The sequence below is a fragment of the Dromaius novaehollandiae genome, chromosome 25 (genome assembly GCF_036370855.1).
Source record: "Dromaius novaehollandiae isolate bDroNov1 chromosome 25, bDroNov1.hap1, whole genome shotgun sequence".
NCBI lineage: Eukaryota > Metazoa > Chordata > Aves > Casuariiformes > Dromaiidae > Dromaius > Dromaius novaehollandiae.
Genome location: NC_088122.1, coordinates 461918 through 482525, shown reverse-complemented (window position 1 = coordinate 482525; position 20608 = coordinate 461918). Strand labels below are relative to the sequence as shown.

The window sequence follows — 20608 nt, the reverse complement described above, 5'->3', positions numbered from 1 at the left end:
GCTACCAACGCACAACACAGTTTTTCCCTTAAAGTACTTTATTAAATAGTTTCCAAAAAACAGAGAAGCAGAAGGATTCGGAACTACCCCACCCCTCCCAGCTAGTTTAAAAACTACAAACTGCCCCTGTCCGCGTCAGTGCCCGCTAGCTGCGCTGGATGTCCTGCCTCCAGCGCTCCCACCACCCCGGTCCTGCCCCCCTGCAGCCGACGCTCGGGGTCCGGCTCCACACAGGGTGCCACGGGAAGAGGGGCACAAGGCTCCCGCAGGGGACCGGGCTGAGCCACGCCAGCGCCCACCTGCTCCTTCTAGCAGCCGCGAGCACCGCAGCCCGGCCACGCCGGGGAGAGGCCAAGGCCACAGGCAGCAGGAGGGAAGCGTTGCTTACCCTGACACCGTTCCCACTGACAGCTTAAAGGCTGTAGAAAGCTACATAAAAGCTCACGCACCTCCCACCCAAAGTGACTATTCAGCAGCTCCACAGCCTCCCAAAACCATTTCTCCCATGCAAGGCTCAAGAGGAGCCGGACATGCCCCAAAGGGCAGCCAACACCAGGTTTTTCTGTCATTCCTCAATCCAGCCAGGGCCATCGGCTCCCCGGTTACCGTGGATCTGTGAATGCCTCGATGCGACTTTCCCTTCCCCTCACCCCACACCCAGGATGTTTACAAAATAGGGTTTGGGTGGGTTTTTCTTGTTTTCTTTTTTGTTTTTGTTTTTTTCTTAAACAAAGACAGTGGTGTATTTTCCTTTACAACAGCAGAACAGTCTCCCTGCGAGGTAGAGAGTTAATTTCAGGGCTGACAGATCCTAAATTCAAACCAGTTTGTCCTAGTTGAGGTAAAATTCAGTAGTTTATAGTAAGTTTTGCAACTGCCAGAAAGCCATCAAGATTCCTCATTGCCAGAGTCATCCTCATCACCATAGCAACTGTCTGCTTCCTCCTCCATCTCATCATCTTCATAATAGTCATCATAGAAGAGGTCTGAGCCTTCATCCGGGGCTGGAGTCTTCGTCTTCACACAGTACTCTGCCAAAGTGGTGGGGACCTTCACACCATCCCGCTCAGCATCCACCTTTGTTCCCAAGACTTGCTTCCTGCAGGGGTGAGAACAGAGGAGCTCTGACGGGGCATGTCCTGGTCATTCTGTGCAGCTCATCCCACTCAGGATGCCCAGTGACAATCTGGGCACAGAGCTCTTCCCCCACAGGCCCCAGCTCGAGAGCTGCTGGCCTCGCAGCCACAAGACTGGCGAGGACGAGGCAGGGAGAGGGCTGTCGTGGCTGCATGATGACATGCCCCGCGTGCTGCGGGCACCCTCTTGCCGTGATGCCAGGGCTGGCCAGCCTGTAGCTCACGGCCTCCAAGTGCCAGTCCCACGATGCAGCCCGGACAGCAGGGCAGTGCTGGCAAGTTGGCTGCATATCCAGATCCCCAGCTCTGGAGTGGGAACAAAGCCAGGGCTTCACCCGACATCAGAGCTGGGCGTGTAACCCAGCCGAGCCCCTCCTCAAAAGCCACGCTCAGAGCCAGAACCCTTCCTCCTACCAGCGCCACGCTCAGAGCCAAAATCCTTCCTACCAGCCAGCAGATGGGAGTGAACAGGGCAGATAGGCCCTCAAGATCCTGGCACCTGCTGTGTCTCACAAGATCACAGCTTAATTAGAAGTCTTCTCAGCACAGCAAGAAAAGGGGAAATCTTCAGAATGTTTTTGATGCATTTGCCCTCCACTCTACCTACAAACATCCCCTCCCCTGGGTTAAGCACCAGTTCTGCTGAGTCTAGGCTCAGCTCACTACGCACCTGATGATGTCCGTGTACTCCCGATCCTTCCCTTTACTTTCCTTCCACTTGCGGTACATCACTGAAGCGTCCACATTGGCTGGAGAAAACGTGTTGGGTTCATTCAGCAGTGAGATCACACTCAGAAGAATGGTCCTGGCAAACAACAAACACGAGCAGGTAAGAGCCAAGGTGGGTCAGCGAGTAACTGCCTGCACTCCAGCAAATACCAGCCAGCCTGGAGTGTCACGGTGCCGCTGCATCCCGTGGGTCATGGCAAAGCTTGGTGCTGGCCCCGCTGCGAGGACCTATTTTACAGGAGCAGAGCAGGTCCCCCCAGGCAAGGCAGAGGAGAGCAGCGCACAGGCTGCTCAGCTCATGCATGCTCCTGGGCAACTTGTAGCTGTCCTTCAACAGAGCGCACAGCCTGAGTGCCAGACAGCCTTTCAAGAACCTCAAAGGTAAGGAAAAGGCATCTCCTGCAGGCTTTGGGAGTGGAAAGCGGTCTCCATCTCCCCTGTCTTTTCCACCCCTGCCCCAGACGAACTCTTGCCAGCACTCCCAGCTCTGTCCTTACCGCACGTTCTGGGTGGGGTTCCATCGCTCAGACGGCAGCTCCCCACTCTGCGGATCGTCCACGGGCGGGTGGAGGATTGAGATGCAGACATCGCCGGTCTGAAAGCACGAGCGAAACGGGCTCCTTAGAACTGCTGCCCCAAGCACCTTCCACAAGCAGGTCAATTCCCTGTACCCAGTTCCCTGCTTGCTCTTCACTTTAGCTTGAGTCAGGTGAGAAAATCCCAGCCAGGCGCTTCTGGTCCCTAGGAAGGGACAGCAGAGGTGGCAGTCCCAGCTACGACACCTGCACCTTCAGGCCTCAGATAAGCATCCCGCACTGCTAATACCGTACAGATGAGGCTGCCTAGCTATCAGCCGCACAGCCCTCCTGGCACTCACTTGACACAACCCAACCCCACGTAGCCCAAAGCCCTCTGAGCAGCCTTCCACTGCCAGCATGCAACTGCAGGGCCCCGCAGATCGCTCGCTTGCTCTGTATCCACCCTTGGCTTGAGCACGATCCCCCCGGTAGACAAGCATGGCGGCCTTCGAGCCTGGAAAGTCTGACTAAGCCTGGAACCCGTCCCAGGAAAGACGACGGGCTGTCACAGGAGACGGCAAGCCTAGGCTAGCTGCATTTCTGGTGCCAGGCACTAAGCTCTGAAGGCATGGAGTTTCCAATGCTGTACCCATGACAAAAACTGGGGTTTTCACCCCGCAGCTTTGCAGTAAATAGGTTCGTGCCCTCGTCTGTCCCAGAAGCTCCCACACTGTCCTGGGTGACCTACCTCGTAGATATTGGGGTGCCACATTTTGGTTAAGAACCTAAAGGCAGGAGGAGAATAGGGGTAGTCAATGGGGAACCGGAGACGAGCCTGCAAAGAAACAATAAAGAGAAGTTAATGTCAGCTGGTGAGGAGGAAGGGAAGGAGGCCCACAGATCTCCTGGTATCGCCAGGGCAAAGAAGCCTCTGCCAAGCGCAGCTGTATTCCAGTGGCAGCAGTCCTTTAGGAGGTGAGCTTTTTCCTGCACCACTGGTGAGGTGACCAGGGCAGTGCCACTCCTCCTCCCAGGCCAGGGCCAACCCCCAGATGTCCATGCATTCACAACCATCAAGGCACTTGACTTTTTACAGCCTGTTGAGGAGGAGGAAGTAGACCAAAGGGTGAGAGCAGAGGCACGAGCAAACAGAGCACCACTCTCTGCCTGGGTCCCCTGCTACCTCCGCAGTGTCTCCCCTGACACGGCGGTGAGAAAGGAGAACGGGTGGTTGGCCTTGTGGGTTTCCAGGCCCTGAGCGCTACAGCTCTGGAAGGAGCACGGTGCAGGCTGGGATGATCTAGGTCACTCACAGCCGTATGAATCCTGAGCAGAGGACAGGCACGCAGAGTGCGGCAGTGTTTCGTGACCTCCCTTCTCACCGCCATGCTGCCCCAAACCTCTCCTCCACCAGGGCCCACCTGTACTAACACCCGTGCTGCTCTTCCAGAAGGTGCCATGCCCCTGACGACAGCATCAGGAGCTCTGAGCCATCGCTGCCTTCAGCGGGTGCACCTCCCCTGCGCAGCGCGGTGGGACAGTCCCACCTCGGGCCCCGGACACAGCTCTATCCTAGTGCTGTCCAGCCTTCAAGCTGTGTCAGCTCGGGAGCAGCGCTGTGTGAAAACTGCTGGGCTCATTTCTGCTCAGGAATCTCCAGGTGGTGCTTCCCTGCCCCGGACGATCCAGTCCAGAGACTAACACAACATTCACATCTATTTTCGGTACGCTAGGAAGTGTGGCGTGGTGTGCTGACACTCAGGCAGAGCAGAGAGAAAACAATGCCGAGAAGGGATGAAGCCATCAAGATGAGCAGGTTTCTCTCAAAGGCAAAGCCCTACAACCCCTGGGATGAGTTTCCACAGCGAAAAGGAGGTGGGGGAGCTTCCAGGCATCAGTACAGTCATGTGTCCCTAACAGAGACAGTGAGCAAAGCTCAGCACCTCTCTGCTACTTCGAAAACAAACAAGCACGTTAGGCCACTCCCCGGATGTTATTCTTGCCTAAGCCCTTTAGAAACAAATTCCACCTTTGTTAGCAGTTCCCTTTCCTCCTTGTTTTGCAATTAGTGTCTCCACATGACTGACACAGGGAGCCAGCGCGCCCCACACACAGCGCGGAAGTTGAGCTCGCAACGCCCGTCCTTCTAGTCCGACCGTCCGAAAGGAGCCCCCGCGTGTTTACTTCCCGGCTGCATACCAACACCGACAGCAGCAGAGCTCACAACACGGCCGAGCTGCTTCTAGATGACAGAAACACAGCGGTGACGTAAGAGCTTGATGTTTATAAGAAGGTAAAGGGGATTTGAAGGCTGAGACCAAGCAGTACCCCTGAACAAAACCAAACAGGAGGTAGAGCAAAGCCAGAAGTCTCAGAGGGCAAAAGATTATTCCCTCTTCTTGCTGAAAGGGACAAGGCTACAACTGGATCATCAGAGAAAATGCTTTTTACCTTTTATCAGAGCTTAAATGGAAAAAAATAATCACCTCTTTGGCACTGTGATTAACATACATTGATGAATCTCTAAAAATAGTTGGTCACCATTGAAAAACAGACCAAGTCAAAACTGGCCACACTGCATAGTTTAGGTGCTAAAAATAAATGTGCATAAACACCATGCAGCAAAACACGTCTCTAGCTCAAGCAAAGACAACAGACCCACAACTGGGTTCCCTTGCAGGCACGGGCCACAAGGACGGAAAGATTAAAGCAAGCCAAGGAGACAGACTCACTGCCAGCCTTCAAGTCAGAAGACAAAGCTGCTCCTAAGGCAGCAGGGAGAAATACAGCAACATCCCTGCAGGGGCTGCTATTTTAGCCCATCTGCACCGCACTCCCCCGCAAGGTTAGAGACAACTTCTCTCCACGTTGCAGCATAACCTGTGGTGAATGTTTTGGCTTTCTGGGTGTTTCTAGTCTCCGGAAGCAAAGTTTCAGAATGAGATTTAGCCAGTGTTCCCAGAAAGGCCAACATCTAGAAACAAAAAAGCCTGGCGCGATTAAGATTTAAAGTGCATTGTAACCTTCACGCATTTCTTGCTCCCTCAAGTCCTGCACACGCAAATTTAGAAGTTAGGTCTGTTAAGCGATAGTGCCAACTAAAACCGCTCTGCTCAGCAAAGGCTCCCCAGTGACTCAGAACTGCTGCTCTCTCTCACGCTTTCTCCTCCCCGGAGCTAGCAGACCCACAGACCTATCGCAGGCTCCATTCAGGAAGGTAATCGCAGACTAGGCTTCGGACGCTTCTGGAATTACAGCCTCAACAATAGACGATGCTGCCTAACCCAGCCATCAGCTAATAGCCGTTAAAAGATTAGTGTAGAAGGCAGAGAGACATCTGTCTTCGTCCCTATTGCCCCGAATCTGATCCTTAGCTCAAATGCCTTTGCCCCCGACCCCTCTTTCACCCTGCCAGATTCAGTCCTGCGGCACAAGTCGATCTTATCGCAAGTCAAAGAAGCCTCATATCTGCGGGGAGTGATGGGAATTACGGTGGGTCTGTCTCTTTAAGCACGTTACCATCTTGTCTTCCAGCGTAGCCCTTTGTTTGACTACTCTGTTCTCTGCAACACAGAAGAAGGGGTGGAAAGAAGGAAAAATGAAAGAGAGGCTGGGGTTTAACACACTTTGCGTGTGTGTATGAAGCTTCACGCGGTTCAGGGCAGCCCAGGCACACAACGCAAGGCCTTGTGCTGTGCTCTGGTCGCACTGCTGAACTTCTCCAAATAAACCCCTTTGTTGTCCTGGAGAGGATCAGAACAAAACCTTCCAGAGGCAAGACAGTCCCAGAAGGGGCTCTGAAAGCAGCCACCCTGCTTACGCGCAGGAGGCTGACGTCGTCACCAGCTGAGAGAGGGGACTTGGCCCCTTGCACAGGAAGTCTGATCTACTGCCAAGGAGTACGTCTGCCGAGTTTGAAAACTCTCAGGTGCGAAGCAGGACCGTGAGCTACCGAAAGAGTGCAACCGAAAGGTCACGCTTCCTGCAGGGCTCAGGAGCTTCCTGCTGAGGGCCAAGAGAGGCTCCATTTCAGCGAGGAGATAAAACCTGTCTTCAGAGCATCTGACTTGCCTGCCACAGCTCTACAGAAAAAACAAACCACCAGTGTCTTGGCTACAGCTGACCCTCGGACTGACTCACTCGGCGCCTCCCCACCCAGCCAGCAACAGGATGGGGACAGAACGGCACGCAGGGGAGAGGGAGGAAGAGAAAGGGGAAGAGAGCAGCCGCGTGGGTTGCACAACACCTGGAGAGAGCGCACGTCCCTCTGACGCGGCCGGCGCGCTCGGGCTGCCGACGCCTTCGCCCCCCGCTTCCAGCACCCCCGACAGCGGCACAGCGCCCTCTCCCCGCCCCGCCCGGGCTGCCGCCCCCGGTCCCGGGACGCGTGAGGCGGCGCAGGGCCCCCCCGAGCCGGGCCTGCGTCCCCCCCCCCGGCCGCGCACCTTGAAGTAGCCGCCCTCGTAGTAGGTGTTGGGGGGCCCGAAGATGGCCACCTCCCAGTTGTAGAGGTCCCCCTCGTCCACCAGGCTGACCCGGAACCCCTCCACGGGCTCCTCCTGCAGCCCCTTCAGCTCCAGCAGCAGCGCCTTCTGCGAGCTGGGCACCAGCGGCCGCGCCATGCCGGCGTCGGGGTCGGGGCCCGGGCCGGGGTCGGGGCCGGGGTCGGGCGCGCCGGACTGGGCCCGGCCGCGGGGAGGCGGCGGCGGCGGCTCCTGCTGCTCCGCGCGCTGCTCTGAGCCGCCCGCGCGCGGCACCACGGGAGCTGTAGTCCGCCCGCGCGGGGCGGGGCCGCGGCGGGGCCCGCCCACCACACGCTGCTGGCCAATGAGCGCGCGGCTACCGGCGCGCGGAGGGGGCGGGGGCTCCGTGACGGCGGGGGCTCCGTGACGGCGGCTCGCGAGGGCCTTGTTACCTCAGCGGGGGGCGGGGAGGGGGCGGGGCCTCCACGCCCAGGGGCCTCTCCGCACCATGGCCTCAGGGCCCGGCCTCGACCCCCCGGGGCCTCCGCGCTCCACGGTCACAGGGCCTGGCCTCCCAGGAGCATGGGCGGCTCCCCCAGGAGAGGCCCCGCTCTGCAGAGGCTGGCGCTGAAGGAAGGAGCCCCCAGAGCCGTTTCTCCCAGTTTTGGCCCCGCAGTCGCGTTTGGAAGCGCCCGGGGGACCGCCGAGCCTCCTGGCGCCGGGGGTCACAAACCCCGCTGCCTCCTCGCCTCCGCTGCGCCAGAGCCTCCCTGCGTCTCACGCCGGGCGTTTCAAGTTTAAATGCTTCTGGTGTCTCACAACGCGCTCAGTTTTCCTGCCAAACGTAAATCGTTCATATATGCAATATTGTTTTTCAAATATTTCCCCGTTTGGCCTAAACAACCGCTTTTAGGCTATCACCTTGCTGTCTTCGGGTCCATCATTTCCTGATGGCCAGAAGAGACCACCCGCACCACAACGTGCCAGGACGCGGTCTGGATCACCAACAAGCACATCACGTCACAGCCGGTAACGCCAGAGCCCTTGCTGATGTTTATAACGCAGTCATGCTGCTTCACATCAGGCTGCAGCATGACTAAAGTGGTTTACGTTTTGCTAGATTATTATACCTGTCAGCTAGGAGGAAGCACTTACCGCAATTACTACACTTATGTAATATTTTACGGCAATTTACAAGGCAGAGTACAGCAACACTGCTTGCGCACACAAGAATGGGAAATTGCCTGGTAATACAAAAAATTATACTGTTGATTTGGCTTTTTGAGCACCCCTGAGAAGAGCAATCACTCACTCTGCAACACCCTGGTTACTGCCTACAGTCTAGGGGGAGAGAAGCTGCTTGCAGTTTTATTTGCCCAGTGAAGAACTGCAGAGCACCAAAAGGTTTATTTTGAGGCCTATTTCCTACTCCCACAAGACAGGCAGGCAGGCAGGCCTCAGCACCGATAATTCGGCAAGCTACAGCAGCAGAAACCACCCCCTCGTCCCTCCCCACCACGAGCACGTGCCTAGAAACATCCAGAGCCAGTGACAGCCTTTCTCCGTTCCACATCACTGAAAAGGGAGTCAGTTTTCCAAATTCAATCGAACTGGAAACCAGCGAGAAGAGACGGAGAAGGCAGCAGTGCTGAGCAGCTGCTCCCAAGAATGAGGAAAGTGGTGAGAAACACAGGAAGCGGCACATAGCTGGCACTTAGGCAACATCCAGGTCGGGTTTACTCACAGTCTGGATTTGAGGCAGAGGCCGAGCACAGCTGGTTCCTCCCTCTCCTCATGCTGCATCCCGTCACCTCACAGCACCAGTCATGCGCGCTTCTGTTCAGGAACCACCACCTCGGAGCTGCCTCGGAGCTGCCCTTCACGTGGCTGGTTTGGTCTAGTGCCCTCTCCCTGCCTCACTCATTCAGACACCTCCTGCAGGGATCAAAACATCCATGCAAAAAAAAAAAAATAAATAAAAAAAAAGGAAAAGAAAAGAAAAAAGAGAGAGAGAGAAGGCCCACAATATCAAGGACATCCTTTCTTCATCTTTTTTTTCGTAGTAAGAGCAGACGTATCTTCAGATAAGCAGGCTGCCAGAGGCTGAAAACAGTGAACCCTTAAAGAAAGAGACTGCCTCAAGATTTGAACACTTAAAATTTATCCAGCACCAAGTATTACCAAGCAGTAAATAAACTTGCCACTTAATAATAATAATAATAAAAAAATCTTTAATATATTACAGTAAACCAATAATTGGCACAGTATAAATAATCAGCATGGACAAATTCAAATAAATAACGTATGGTTCAAAAAACTTCTCTGTTTAAAAGCAAAATACAACCTCTAAGGGAACGGAATTCATTTTGTTTTTACTCTACCTGGTGCTTAAAGCCCCAGATTATTATCAAATCAGTAGTACCGTGCAGCTTTGCTTGAAAAAATCACTAGTCAAGTATGAGCTTTAATTTTCAGAGTCTAGACTGCAGACGCCAAAGGCATTTTGGTAAGTACAGAACAACGAAACACTAAGGATAGTTTATTGCCAATATGAGCTTTACAACTCAGCTATTGGCCAAGACAGAACTGACTTTTTGGCTAGCATCTCTTCCCAATGAAGACTGCTTTCCAGCCAACCATTTTTCACCTTCTAAGCAAAACGTTTTAAATGCATAACAAATAATGCTTTATGTCACACTTCATATCAGCCCAGTATTTACCTGCAAATCCTCACAGTAGTCTGTGAGGCAGATAAGCATCGTCCCCCATTTTATAGATTGGGGGAAAACAAATCCAAAAGCAGAGATTAAGTTCCCTGCTGAAGCTGCACAATTATGACACTGTCAGCATTAGAATGAAAACGGAGGATAACTAGAGCACCAGCCCCACGCTTAGTCCATTTTGGCTCATTTTTGATTGCTATCATGGCCCTACAGTTTACGGACCTCTTTGCAAGTTGCCAGTTGAAAACCTAAGAAAGGTTTACTAATGCCAGTCGTAAATGAAGAGGTGCTACAGCTAGGACAGGCAGACCTGGATATAGAAACACCAAGCACTAAAGGTGACTGGTCACTGAAAGCGCTCAGAACAGGAGATAAAACATGAAAATCTGCAATCTCTAGTTAAGCAGATCCAGGGCCCTCCAGCAAGGAGCAGGACCTGGCAAGGCCACTGGTGCCTTACTGTCCAGCTTAGGTCCAGGAACTGAAGCTTCCTTAAAACAGGCTGCTCTGTTTGAAGCACTTAAGGAATTTAGAAATGGAAGCGGTGAGCGTTGCTCCCACCTGGAAACACTAGTCAATGGGCTTGACTTTTGCTACAAACAAGGCCGTGGCTTTCTTCACGAACTCCTCCCTGCTCATGGAGACGCTCAGCTCCCTCTCCTGCAGCGCTCGGTCCATGGCCAAAGCCAAACAGTCCGGGCCCAGCTTGGAGCCGGCCTCCAGGTAGCGGATGGGCACAGAGAAGTCGCTGGCTCCGAGCGCGTCTTCCAGCGTGTGCAGGACGGCCTGGCAGACGCGCTTGTCCGCCGGGCCGGAGCCGCCATCCAGCACGTCGTAGAGGGTGCCGGCCTTGGCGGCGAACTCCAGCAGCACGAAGCAGGTGAGCACGCCGTAGCGGAAGACGTCGAAGGGCACGGCCTCGTGGTCCCGGCACTGGATCTTCTGCAGCAGCGCGGCCACCACGTCCTCGGGCGCAGCCCCCGGCCGGCAGATCCGCCGCAGCAGCTCGCTGTACAGCCGCCCGTCGACGCCGGGCCGCTTCCGCCGGCCGCTGGCGCTCAGGCACTCGTAGGCCATGCCCATGTTGTTGTTGAACGCCGTCCTGCCGCGACACGGGGCAAACACACCTCAGCCGCCGCCGCGGGGCCGCCGCCGCCCCCACGGCCGCCCCCCAACTCCCCCCCAACTACAACTCCCAGCGTGCTCCGCGCGCCCACCCGCCGCGGGGCACGGGGCCGCCGCCCGGGGCACGCCGGGAGTTGTAGTCCGCAGCTCCCCGCCCCGCCGCTCCGCACCTGTGGGAGTGATGAGCCAGGCGCACGTACCACAGCGCCCGGGCCAGGCGCTGCGGAAGCCCCGGCGGCTCCGCGGCGGCCTCGCCCCCCGCGCCCGGGCTGCTCAGCACCAGCTTCTCGAAGTAGTCGGCCAGGAAGGAGACGGGCTCCTCGGGCCGCGCCTCCAGCACCTTCAGCAGCGCCTCCCGCACCATAGCGGTCACGCCCGCCTGCAGCAGGAACTCCGCCTCGGTGCCCAGCCCGCGGGCCGCCGCCCCCGCGCGCGCCGGCTCCCCGAGGCCGCTGCCCGCCGCCGGGGCGGCCGCTGCCCGCCGCTTTTCGTACGCCGCCATCTTGGCTGCGGGCGACGAAGGCCGGTTCCGGACATCTTGGCTGGGGGCCGCCATTGCGCCGGGGCAGGAAGCCCCCGCGCCGCCATCTTGCACGCTGGCAGCCAATCCGTGGGAGGGGTGGAAGGCGGGCGCGCCGCCATCTTGTTCCCGTGCAGCCAATCAGCTGGCGGGAGGAAATGCGTCAGCGTGCCGACGTGCTCGGCCGCCGCCAACCGTGCGGAGCACCATCTTGCGTGTGGGCAACGCATCTCGCAGCACCGGCTCCGTGGCTCTGGCTGTTCCAACGCGGCGGGGGCCGCACCGACACCTGCCTCCTGCCGGCTGTCCCCTCCCGCGACGCAGACCCCGCCCCCAGCCCGGCAGCAGGGCGCGGGTGGGGCGGGCCGCGCCCGCCAGCCCGGCCGCCATAGCTACTCCGGGCAGCCGCCCCGCCCTCAGCGGCGGGGGCGCGCGGCGGTCGCTGCCCTCTGACCCGCGCCCGCTTCCGCCCGCTCGGTGGCAGCAGCCTCATGGCGGGGGGCTGCGCCTGGGGCCTCCCCGCGCCCGGGGGGAAGCGGTGCCTGCCGCGGCCTTTCACCCGCGCGGTCGCTTCAGCCCCCTAAAAACGCCTGAACAGGAGGCCACAGAGCCAAGAGGAGCCTTTGCGCGGGGAGCAGGCGGGGCTCCGGGCGTCGCTGGCGGCGAAGGCGCCGCAGCGGCGGAGGCTCCTCGGATCCCCCGGGGTTTCTCTCAGCTCTCCGGAGCGGGGGCGAAGCCCCGAGGACGTTCCTGGGCGGCAGCGCCTGACGTGAAAGCCTTGTGAACGCTTCCTCCACGTCTGTGACTAACAAGCTAATAAACGTGTTTTATACAGCCCGGGGTGCGGCAGCTGCCTCGGCCCTCGCGCAGTGAAGGTCCCGGAGGCGCCGGGGGGGAGGTGCAGGTGCTTCTGCTTTTCACAGCCAGAACTGCTGCCCTGGGGTAACCTGGGTCGCTGCCGAGAAAACGGGGCGTCCTGGCCTCTTGGGAGCTCGGGGACGTCCTTCCCTCAGCCCTCGAGGAGCCCTCGGTGTCCCGGCTAGCTCGTTTCGGTGCTGGGACTCCACCCTGGGCACGTGTAAACATGGGGAGCCTTTGCATCATTTTCATCACAAGAAACAGGCAGGAACAACGTGTTTATTCTATCAGGTGCCATCAGCTGCGAGACCCAAGGTGCCTTTTCAGTGCAGGGCAGAGTGCTGTGAGCGTAGTCGACAGCCCCGTCCTGCCCAGCAGGTCCCCGCCGTCCCCCACCCGGCACGCACGGGCCGGGGACCTCAGCACCACGGCAGAGCGGGGCTCCCCGTGGGCCGCGGTTCGGGGCTGCAGCAGCCCGTTGCGCTGGGCCACGAGAGCCCACGGTCTCCCTGCAGGGAAGGGAACAGATGGCTTCGAGCTGCTGACTCACAGCTGGCGGCATGACCGGTGATAAAGCAAGTCACCTGCAAAGTAAACACAGATGTGCAGGTCCACCCTTCCCGGCGGAGGAGGGAGGCAGGATGCGCTTTGCTGGAGCAGCTCTTGACTTAGCACAAGTATCTGGGTGCAATTCCCACGCCTGCTTTCTTCCTCTTGGTCCAAATTCTTTTCCCACACAAAGCCTGGCTGACGCTACTGCTCCAGCACCTTTTGGACCTGAAGCTTTCCGGCCCCAGAGTGTAGTGTTTGCTCTGAGAAATTTCTTCTCAAAGTTGCACATGGCGAGTCAATTCCCAGCCTTTGGGATTTCCAAAGTGAGGTCGTGTAAGCCAGCCTGGAGAAGAACAGCCACCCTGTCGAAGCGACGGGGGCGAGGGATGGAGGAGCGCATGGGTGGGTTTGGGGCTTTGTCAAGGCGGCTGCTCCATCCTGGAGCTCCAGGCATGAACACCAGCCCTGCTGGGTCAGTGCCCGGCTGGACGGGGCCTGGGCCTGGGCCTATACTTCAGCACTGCCCATGGTTTTCTGCTGCAGCCAAAACGTCTCCCAAGACACGGTCCATGAGGCTAACGGGTCGAGACCTCAGACACCCTCCGGCCAAGTGACTGGGCATAAATATATGTCTAACCCCCCTGCACAGACACAGCCTGAAAAGAGGACAGGCAAGAGCCAAAGGACGAGAAGGAAATTTGTTTGGGATGGAGACCAAAAATAGAAAAAAACATCACAAAAACCTTTATTAGAAAAGATGCCCTCCCGTACCACAGACTCTCTATGCCATGGACCGGCCTCTTCACTCAATATTAAATGCACAGATCATTTGCACAGCCAGTTTTACCCACCGCACCTCCCACAGCAGTGTCCCGACACATCTGTTGTGACGGAGGGGACTTGCCGTCGGTCTCTGGCTGTCGGGGCGGCCGCGTGCGACGGAGCCCCAGGGGCCCCTCCGGAGGGGCAGAGCTGCCCTGCGCGGGGCACGGCCACCTCCGCGAAATGACGCAGCCTGAGAGCTGCGATGGGGCCAGCACACCTGTGGCCTGTCCAGCATCGCGGATGCTTCTGCTCTTCTCTCGGGTCTCATCGCAGCAGCCCTCACCCCGCAGCTCCTGCAGCCCTCTGCCGCGAGCCGGGCGCCGTCGGAGGTGCAGCTCCCCGGGGGCCCAGCGAGTCCGGCAGCGGAAGGGCTGGTGCTCGGGACTGGCCCTGAGGGCTGCGGCGCCTGCAGGCAGGGCCCACTCCTAGGACAGATCGTACTGTGATTTGAACCGTTTCCACAGGCGATGGGATGTGACTGCGGTCACTATCAGTCCCAAAAGCGAGACCGTCGTCCCCACGGGTATGGCAGGGTCGGTGCTGACCGTATCTGCAAAGACACAAAAGGGACTTAAAATCGCAGCAGACTCCGCCTGTGACAGCAAACACCCGGCTGCACCTAACGTCTCCCCAGGGCACTAACGCAACCCGCCGCAGCGCGCGCGGTCGCCGGCCCCACGGAGCGGTGCATGTGCATGCACGTGCGCGACGGGGAGCAGCTCCGCGGAGCCCTCCCGGCGCAGCCCCGCGCCCCGGACGCTCCCCTCCCCTCCCGGCCCCGGCGTCACTCACCGGCGGACACGGCCAGCTGCAGGCTGGCCACCGGCGCCCGGCGGCTGAGCACGGCGCACTGGTAGCGGCCCTGGTGCCGCAGCTCCGCGCGGTCCAGGCTCAGGGCGGAGCCGCTGCCCGCCGCCTCCTCCCGGTACTGCGAGAGGGCCACGGGCGTGCGCAGCCAGCGGACGGTGGCGTTGGCGCCGCACTGCGCCCGGCACTCGATGCGCAGGGCCCGGCCCCGCGTCCCGTTGGGCGGCAGCGACCAGATGCGCAGGCTGCAGCCGGGCGCCGTGCCGGCAGCCGGCCCCGCGGTGGGGGAGCCCCGGCGGCGCCCGGCCCCGTCCGCGGCGGGTCCCTGCGCCCGGGCCGTGCTCCCGGCCGTGGGGCTCGCCGTGCCGGAGCCGGGCACCGTGCCGGTGGCTGGAGGTGCCGTGGGAGCATCCGCGTCGTCGTCCCGCGGAGCAGGGCTCTCCGGGGAGGGGGTTTCGGCGGCCGCAGCCCGGTCCGAGGCGGCCTCGGCGGCGGGTTCCTGCGAGGGCTCGGTCGGGGCCGCGGTGGCGTCGCGGGCCGGGGGGCTCTGCGTGGGCGGCAGAGTCGCAGCGGCCTCGGACGCGGCCGTGCCGGGGGTCCCCGTCGGAGCCGGGGCGGTCGGGGGCGTCTGCGGGACGGTGGCCGCGGCCGCGGGCTGCTCCGTCACCGCTGCGAACACAGACCCGCCGAGCGGGCGGTGAGGGCCCCGCCGCCCCGGGGCCGGGACGGTGCCCCCGCCGCCCCCGTCCTCCGCCGCTCCCGGGGCGGGAGCAAACCCAGGGCCCCCGTGCGCGGTCCTGCCCGCCCGGGCGTTACCAGCGGTGCGGGAAGAGAGGCTGTTTCCCTCCAGCAAGACGGGATCTTGGGCGAGGGGGGCCCAGCGCCGAGCCGGCACTCACCGGCGTCGCTCACGGCCAGGGCCGCCGCCCGGGTGAAGGTTTCCCGCCGGACGGTCAGCGTCACCTCGCAGCGGAACTCCGCGCCGACGACCACGTCGCGCCCCGCCAGCGGCAGCGTGGCGGCCACGTCGAAGAGCTCCTCCTCGGTCTCCTCCGCGTCGAAGGGCGCCCGCTGCAGCAGCCGCTCCCCGCGGTACCAGGCGAGCGCCAGCCCCGCCAGCGGGTAGACGCGCCGCGCCGCGCAGCGCAGGGCCGCCGGCCGCCCCGGCACCAGCACCGCCGGCTGCGCCGCCAGCTGCAGCGTGTCCGGCAGGGCTGCGGGGAGGGCGGGCGTCAGCCGCGGGGCTGGGCCGCCGGCACCATGCCGGCGGGCCGTCCCGGGGCGCGGGGGGCTTTGCGGGGCCGAGCGATGCTTACAGTAGACCTTGAGGTCGACGGCGTGCTGGTAGTGCCGCCCGCCGCAGGTGCCCTGGCAGATCTTGGTGCCCTCGGCGGCCACCGCGGTGTTGCTCAGGCGCAGGACGCTGTGGCCGGCGGAGGAGACGACGGTGCCCAGGTTGGTGTCCAGCCCCCGCCACTGCACCGTGCCCTCGGCGCAGGCCAGGGAGCAGTTCAGCTGGGCCGAGCCGCCGTACGGCACCACCGGCTCCGCCGGCACCACCGTCAGCTTGTTGGCCGGGCGCCCTGCGGAGGGGGGAACCGGGCGGGTCAGCGCAGCGGAGAGCTGCTGCGAGCCGGGGACGCGGGGGCCAGCGCACGGGTCGGCCGAGCACAGCACCTCGCTGCCCTGCGACGCGCCCGAGCCCTGCGGCTGCGCAAAGCGGGTATAAAAGCGCCTTTTAGTGAGCAAACGGCCCCAGGAACAAGCCCCAAATGGGCTTTCCCGAGGGACTCCTGCCCTCTGGACCGCGGGAACGGCCCTGGACGGGGTTTACTGGGACCTGCTGCCCTCCAGACCGCGGGAACGGCCCTGGACGCGGTTTATCGCCGCTCTTCCACGGGCGTTCAGCGCTACCGGGGCCCCGGCAGCTCCCTAAGGAGCAGGGCTCCCTGCAGCACATGGGAAACAAGGATAAATGCAGCTGTGGGCTGTTTTCTACCGAAAGATGACACAAACCCTCTCGGATCCGGGTCTATCAGTATTAATCAGCCCAATGATTTCACTGCAGACAGATCCGAAGTCTAGATCAGGTCTGTCTGATGCGCAGGGTTTTCCTTCCCCTTTTTTCAGCCTTTTCACTAGGATTTAAGCCTGGGAAAAGCCCGTCGACCTCGTTCATCAAGTGACCGCTCTGTGGGGAGGGCCGGGAAGGGAAGGGACGGGGCGCGGGGCGGCCCGAGCCCGGAGGAGGGGAGTGAGCCGAGCCGAGCCGAGCCGAGCCGAGCCGAGCCGGCGCCGCAGACCGGGGCTCGGGCAGAGCGGGTCGGGGTCGGGGCCGGGCCGTCCGTGGGCCCCGCGGTCACTCACCGCTGCAGCCCCAGAGCGAGCCGAGGAGCACGAGCAGCACCGGCTCCATCGCCCGCAGCAGCGTCTCCTCCGGCGCGGGCGGCAGCAGCGGCGGGTTTCCCGTCCCTCCTTCCTTCCCCGCGTCCTCGCGGCCGGGAAGGCGACAGCCGGGGCGTCTCTGGCCGCCAGCCCCGTCCTCGGCCCTTCTTAAAGCCCCGCAAGACCCGCCCCGAGCGCGGCCGGGGGCCTCCCGCCCCGCCGGGGTATTTCCAGAGGGAGTTTCTGACCGCTCAGAGTTTGGCTCTCGCACCTGCCCGGCCCCGCGGCGCCGGCTCCGCTCGCAGCCGGCTCCAGGGAGAGCCCCGGGTCTGAGGGCACCGAGCCAGGCGCTGGGACGCCCCGCGTGCCCATCCCGCGGGACGGGACCCTCCGACGGCGGCAGAAACCTGCTCCGGCAGCCAGGACGGCTCGGCCTGGCCGCCACGGCGCAGCGAGAGCCGGGCTCCGACCGCAGGGGAGCGGGGAGAGGCAAAATGCAGGGATTTGTCCCAAAGACCCGGGGTAAAACCAAATGCTGCCAAAGATCAGGACCTCAGTGCTGCTGGAGCCAAGGGCTGGGCGACGGGGACCCTGTGCCCTGCACCGGCCGAGGCCGGGAGAGGCTGCCCGGCTGCTGGAGAGCAGCAAGCCTTGCAGCAAGCCCCGATCTCCCCAAAGCCTTGCAGAAAACCCTGATCTCCCCAAAGCCTTGCAGGAAGCCCCAGTTTCCCCAAAGCCTTGCAGCAAGCCCCGATCTCCCCAAAGCCCGGGGATTTGCACCCTTTGGTGCCAAGCGGGTTAGGTGCGATGGCAGGGAGCAGCACAGCAGGAACCCCGGGCTCCCGCGCTGTCCTGCACCAGCTCATCCCGGGCGCTGGGCTCATGGTCCGGGAGAGCTTTCCGAGGAGCCTCCCCAGCAGCCGGCCCCACCGGCGCCCCGGGCACGACACGGGACGCGCTCGGCTCCTCTCAACTCCCTGCGGGGAAAACCGGCCCTTTCCGCAGCCCCGGTGGGGACGGGACGCACAGCGCCCAGCACCGCTCGGCCCTGGCTGGCTGTGGGCCGGGAGGGGGGCAGCCCCCGAGCAGCTCCGGCCCTGGGGCGAAGCCGGCCTGTCCCGGGTCCCGGGGGGGGCAGCCAGCACAGAGCCCCTGGCCCGGCGCCCCGCCGGCTTCACGGCAGCTCACCGAAAGCTGCAGCCCGGAGTCACCGCTCTCGCACGGGACCCTCGGGGAGAGCAAATCCACCACGAGGGGCAAACCCGCCCCGCACGGGGCCGCCTCCGGCCCGCACGGGCGGCACGGGCAACGCTCCCCCGGGCTGCCAGCGTCTCCGTCCCGGCGCTCCAGGAACCTCGAAACCCATCGCGCGGCCCGAGACGCGGCCCCAGGTCTGGCGGGTTTTTCCCGCTGTTAAAGAATATCGAACTGAAACTGTCTAGAGGTAGCCGCTTAGCACAGCTTTTATAAAACTTGCTGAGCACGAGGAGCTAAATTTGCTGAAGCCTTCGGCTGCATTCGGAGAACATGAGGCACTTCCACCTCGTTCGGTAGGAAAGGGCCCAGAGCCGGTGCAGGCTGGGAAGAGAAGGGGGTCACAGGCAGCCTGTGTGCCTGCGTCTCACCCCCCGAACGGGAGGGTGTCAAGGCTTTGAAATAAGGCCTGTGCAGGGAATCAGGACCTTGAGGGACAAAGCCTCCCCTCACTGCTGGGAGAGTGTTAATTGTGGTCTGCAATTACCTCCTCCTCGTCAGCATCTCGCGAGACAACAGCGGGACCCAACAAGGAGCGAAGCTACCTCCATCAGCAGAAACCGCAACAGTAAAGATAAGGAAAGAAACAGCCTCAGGGACAACGACGGGGCCCGATAAGGAAGGGGAGACCCCGGACCTGAATGTGACTATTGGTCCGAACTACTGCATGAGGGGTGGAGAGCTCAGACTGGAAAGTTATAATGCCCAGGGATTTCTTTGTTGGGGTCCCTCTTTGGAGGCACCCAGCTCGAGCTGTAATTACAGCATGCATGTCATTAAAATTTAATTATTTAATTTGCTTTGATTTGGCTCCAAACTTTTCAGCAGGAACCTAGGGCTGGACCCTGTTCTGGTGGCTGGCAAGCCTAGCTTTCCGTGACACCCGCCCCGCGTTATCTGGTGCCGCGGTGCTGGCGCGTGCCCCGTGCCCGTCCTCGGTCCCGCAGCGGGTTGGGCATCGCCCCCCAGCCCCTCTCCAGCCCCCCAGACGGGGACGGGAGCCGCTCGTGCTGCCGCCCCATCCCGCCGCACGCAGCCGTGGGAAGCTCCCGAGAGCTGGGGCGCTCCGGACCCCCTTCCTGCACCACGCGGAGAAAAGGGAAAGTCTGCACAGACCCGCGGCTTCCCGGACGGGAACGCTCCGGCGCTGCTGCTGCTGGTACTAGGCGTGTTGCTTATTGTCGGGTGGCCAGATAATTAATGATCTGACATTTTTTGAGGCCTTCTGATGGCAAGGGAAGTGCTTTGTAAACAGCCAGCTGTCAGAATATGCGCATTCAGCCAAAATCTGTGATTAATGGTGTTGGGGTTTTTGTTCCTTCCATCCTGTGTTAACATAGCCACTTCCCGGATTTTCCCGCGGCCCCCGGCCGTCTCTCGCGCAGGGACCTGCCCGGGTCTCCGTGGGCCTGACATCCCAGCCGGTCACTTCTGCCACGTGATGGAGATGCTCTTTGGTGCCTCTCCCACCTGCAAACCCGGGGGCGAAGCGCCCAGGGCCCGCGGTGCCCCCACGGGCTGCCCCACCGCGCGAGACGCGGCCCCCGCTGCCACTCCGCACCGGGAGCCCTCGCTGCCTCCGCGCGCCCCCGGCCTCCGCGCCGAGCCCGGCCCCGCGGGGCCCCCAGACCCCCCGCTCCAACCCCGAAACGCGGCGCGCTCCCGCAGGAGGCCTTTTTAAAAAAAGAAACTTTCCCCCCCGGGTCAATGAAAGTTTAATAACTACCCGAAACTCCTGCACTTGGTGATGCACTTCCTCCGATTTGGGATTCGCAGAACACTTGAAGCGATGAGTAACTGGAGTTTGCACACAGTGTTTCTCGGAGCTGCTGCGGCCTCCGGCGTGGGCAAGTAAGCAACAGACTTGGAAGAAGTTACAGTTACGGAAACGAGATAAATCCCCACCTTCGAGATGGTCGGGTTTAACAGCAGTGGTGGTGTTTGGAGCGGGAGCGAGGAGACGGGACCTGCCCAAGTTCAGAGCGAGGTGGTGGCGGAGCCGCCAGTACAGGCGGACCTCTTGTCCGTCCGTCCGTCCCCAAGTTTCCCTTCATCCCGCACACAAGGGATGGAGGAACGCTCATCCCGTACCACGCTACCGCGTTTCCCACCCTGGGATCCCTGGTCCCTGCTCGCCCTTCGCGCTCGCCTCATCCCTGGCCGCCCCGGTCAGACGGGGACGCGCTCCGCTGCCTGCTCCACCGCCTGCTCCGCACGGAGCTGCCTCCCCTCGCTCCCGTCTCGCCTCCCCCCGTCTCCCCTTCGGCAGACCCGGGCGTTTTCCTCCCGCACTCGCACAGGCGACGCTTCGAGCCCAGTGGCGCGAGAACAGAGCTCCCCCACCCCAAAACGGCAAACAGGAGCTCGATCAGTCATCGATAGGACGCGATACGGGGCAGAAGGAACAGGCCAGGAAACCGACAACCTCGAGGGTCAGAAAAGGCAACACTGATTTTTAAGAAACGCAAGTCGGGACTTTTCTCTGGGAAGCTGCCGAAGCTCCTTCCCGGCAGCCCGGCGCAGAAGGGCTCCGCTGGATGCTGCTGGATCCGCGGCCGTTTCTCAGGAAACAAACGGCAGAGCAGCTCGAGGGGGCGAGACCCAACGCGGGGGGAGGCTCGGGGCCGGGCTGCCCCCACGGAGCCCAGGGGCCGTCAGCACCCTCAGCCGCTAACGCCCAGCCTCGGAAAGGAAAAGCGCGGAGGTAACGGGG

At 61.4% G+C, this 20608-nt stretch overlaps 3 protein-coding genes across 3 annotated transcripts; all 3 read right to left on the bottom strand.

Annotated features, from left to right (window-relative positions):
* Positions 1 to 20: 20 nt before the first annotated feature.
* CDC34 (cell division cycle 34, ubiqiutin conjugating enzyme) lies at positions 21 to 7161 on the bottom strand. Its single transcript, XM_026108280.2, has 5 exons — positions 6829 to 7161; positions 3132 to 3218; positions 2363 to 2460; positions 1807 to 1941; positions 21 to 1099 (listed from the first exon to the last, which is right to left on the bottom strand). The coding sequence occupies exons 1-5, from the start codon at positions 7003 to 7005 to the stop codon at positions 889 to 891; spliced, it is 708 nt and encodes a 235-aa protein (XP_025964065.1). The 5' UTR covers positions 7006 to 7161; the 3' UTR covers positions 21 to 888.
* Positions 7162 to 9057: 1896 nt separating this feature from the next.
* Positions 9058 to 11379, bottom strand: TPGS1 (tubulin polyglutamylase complex subunit 1). The gene is made up of 2 exons (XM_026108277.2): positions 10865 to 11379; positions 9058 to 10671 (listed from the first exon to the last, which is right to left on the bottom strand). The coding sequence occupies exons 1-2, from the start codon at positions 11248 to 11250 to the stop codon at positions 10140 to 10142; spliced, it is 918 nt and encodes a 305-aa protein (XP_025964062.2). The 5' UTR covers positions 11251 to 11379; the 3' UTR covers positions 9058 to 10139.
* Positions 11380 to 13345: 1966 nt separating this feature from the next.
* Positions 13346 to 17531, bottom strand: MADCAM1 (mucosal vascular addressin cell adhesion molecule 1). Its single transcript, XM_064497360.1, has 5 exons — positions 16624 to 17531; positions 15573 to 15839; positions 15156 to 15470; positions 14242 to 14925; positions 13346 to 13999 (listed from the first exon to the last, which is right to left on the bottom strand). Exons 1-5 carry the CDS (start codon positions 16670 to 16672, stop codon positions 13875 to 13877), a joined length of 1440 nt encoding a protein of 479 aa, XP_064353430.1. The 5' UTR covers positions 16673 to 17531; the 3' UTR covers positions 13346 to 13874.
* Between the last annotated feature and the right edge of the window lie 3077 nt (positions 17532 to 20608).

What these genes read in the sequence shown, in the direction of transcription:
- MADCAM1 (XM_064497360.1), bottom strand. Translation starts at nt 16,672, where the DNA reads ATGGAGCCGGTGCTGCTCGTGCTCCTCGGCTCGCTCTGGGGCTGCAGC. An exon ending in CCTGGCCGTGAGCGACGCCG is followed by an intron (nt 14,926 to 15,155) that starts GTGAGTGCCGGC and finishes CTGTGTTCGCAG; the next exon opens with CGGTGACGGAGCAGCCCGCG. An exon ending in GCAGCTGGCCGTGTCCGCCG is followed by an intron (nt 14,000 to 14,241) that starts GTGAGTGACGCC and finishes GTGTCTTTGCAG; the next exon opens with ATACGGTCAGCACCGACCCT.
- CDC34 (XM_026108280.2), bottom strand. Translation starts at nt 7,005, where the DNA reads ATGGCGCGGCCGCTGGTGCCCAGCTCGCAGAAGGCGCTGCTGCTGGAG. An exon ending in ACGAGGGCGGCTACTTCAAG is followed by an intron (nt 3,219 to 6,828) that starts GTGCGCGGCCGG and finishes GTTTCTTTGCAG; the next exon opens with GCTCGTCTCCGGTTCCCCAT. An exon ending in GGCACCCCAATATCTACGAG is followed by an intron (nt 2,461 to 3,131) that starts GTAGGTCACCCA and finishes TCGTGCTTTCAG; the next exon opens with ACCGGCGATGTCTGCATCTC.
- TPGS1 (XM_026108277.2), bottom strand. Translation starts at nt 11,250, where the DNA reads ATGGCGGCCCCCAGCCAAGATGTCCGGAACCGGCCTTCGTCGCCCGCA. An exon ending in CTGGCTCATCACTCCCACAG is followed by an intron (nt 10,672 to 10,864) that starts GTGCGGAGCGGC and finishes GTGTCGCGGCAG; the next exon opens with GACGGCGTTCAACAACAACA.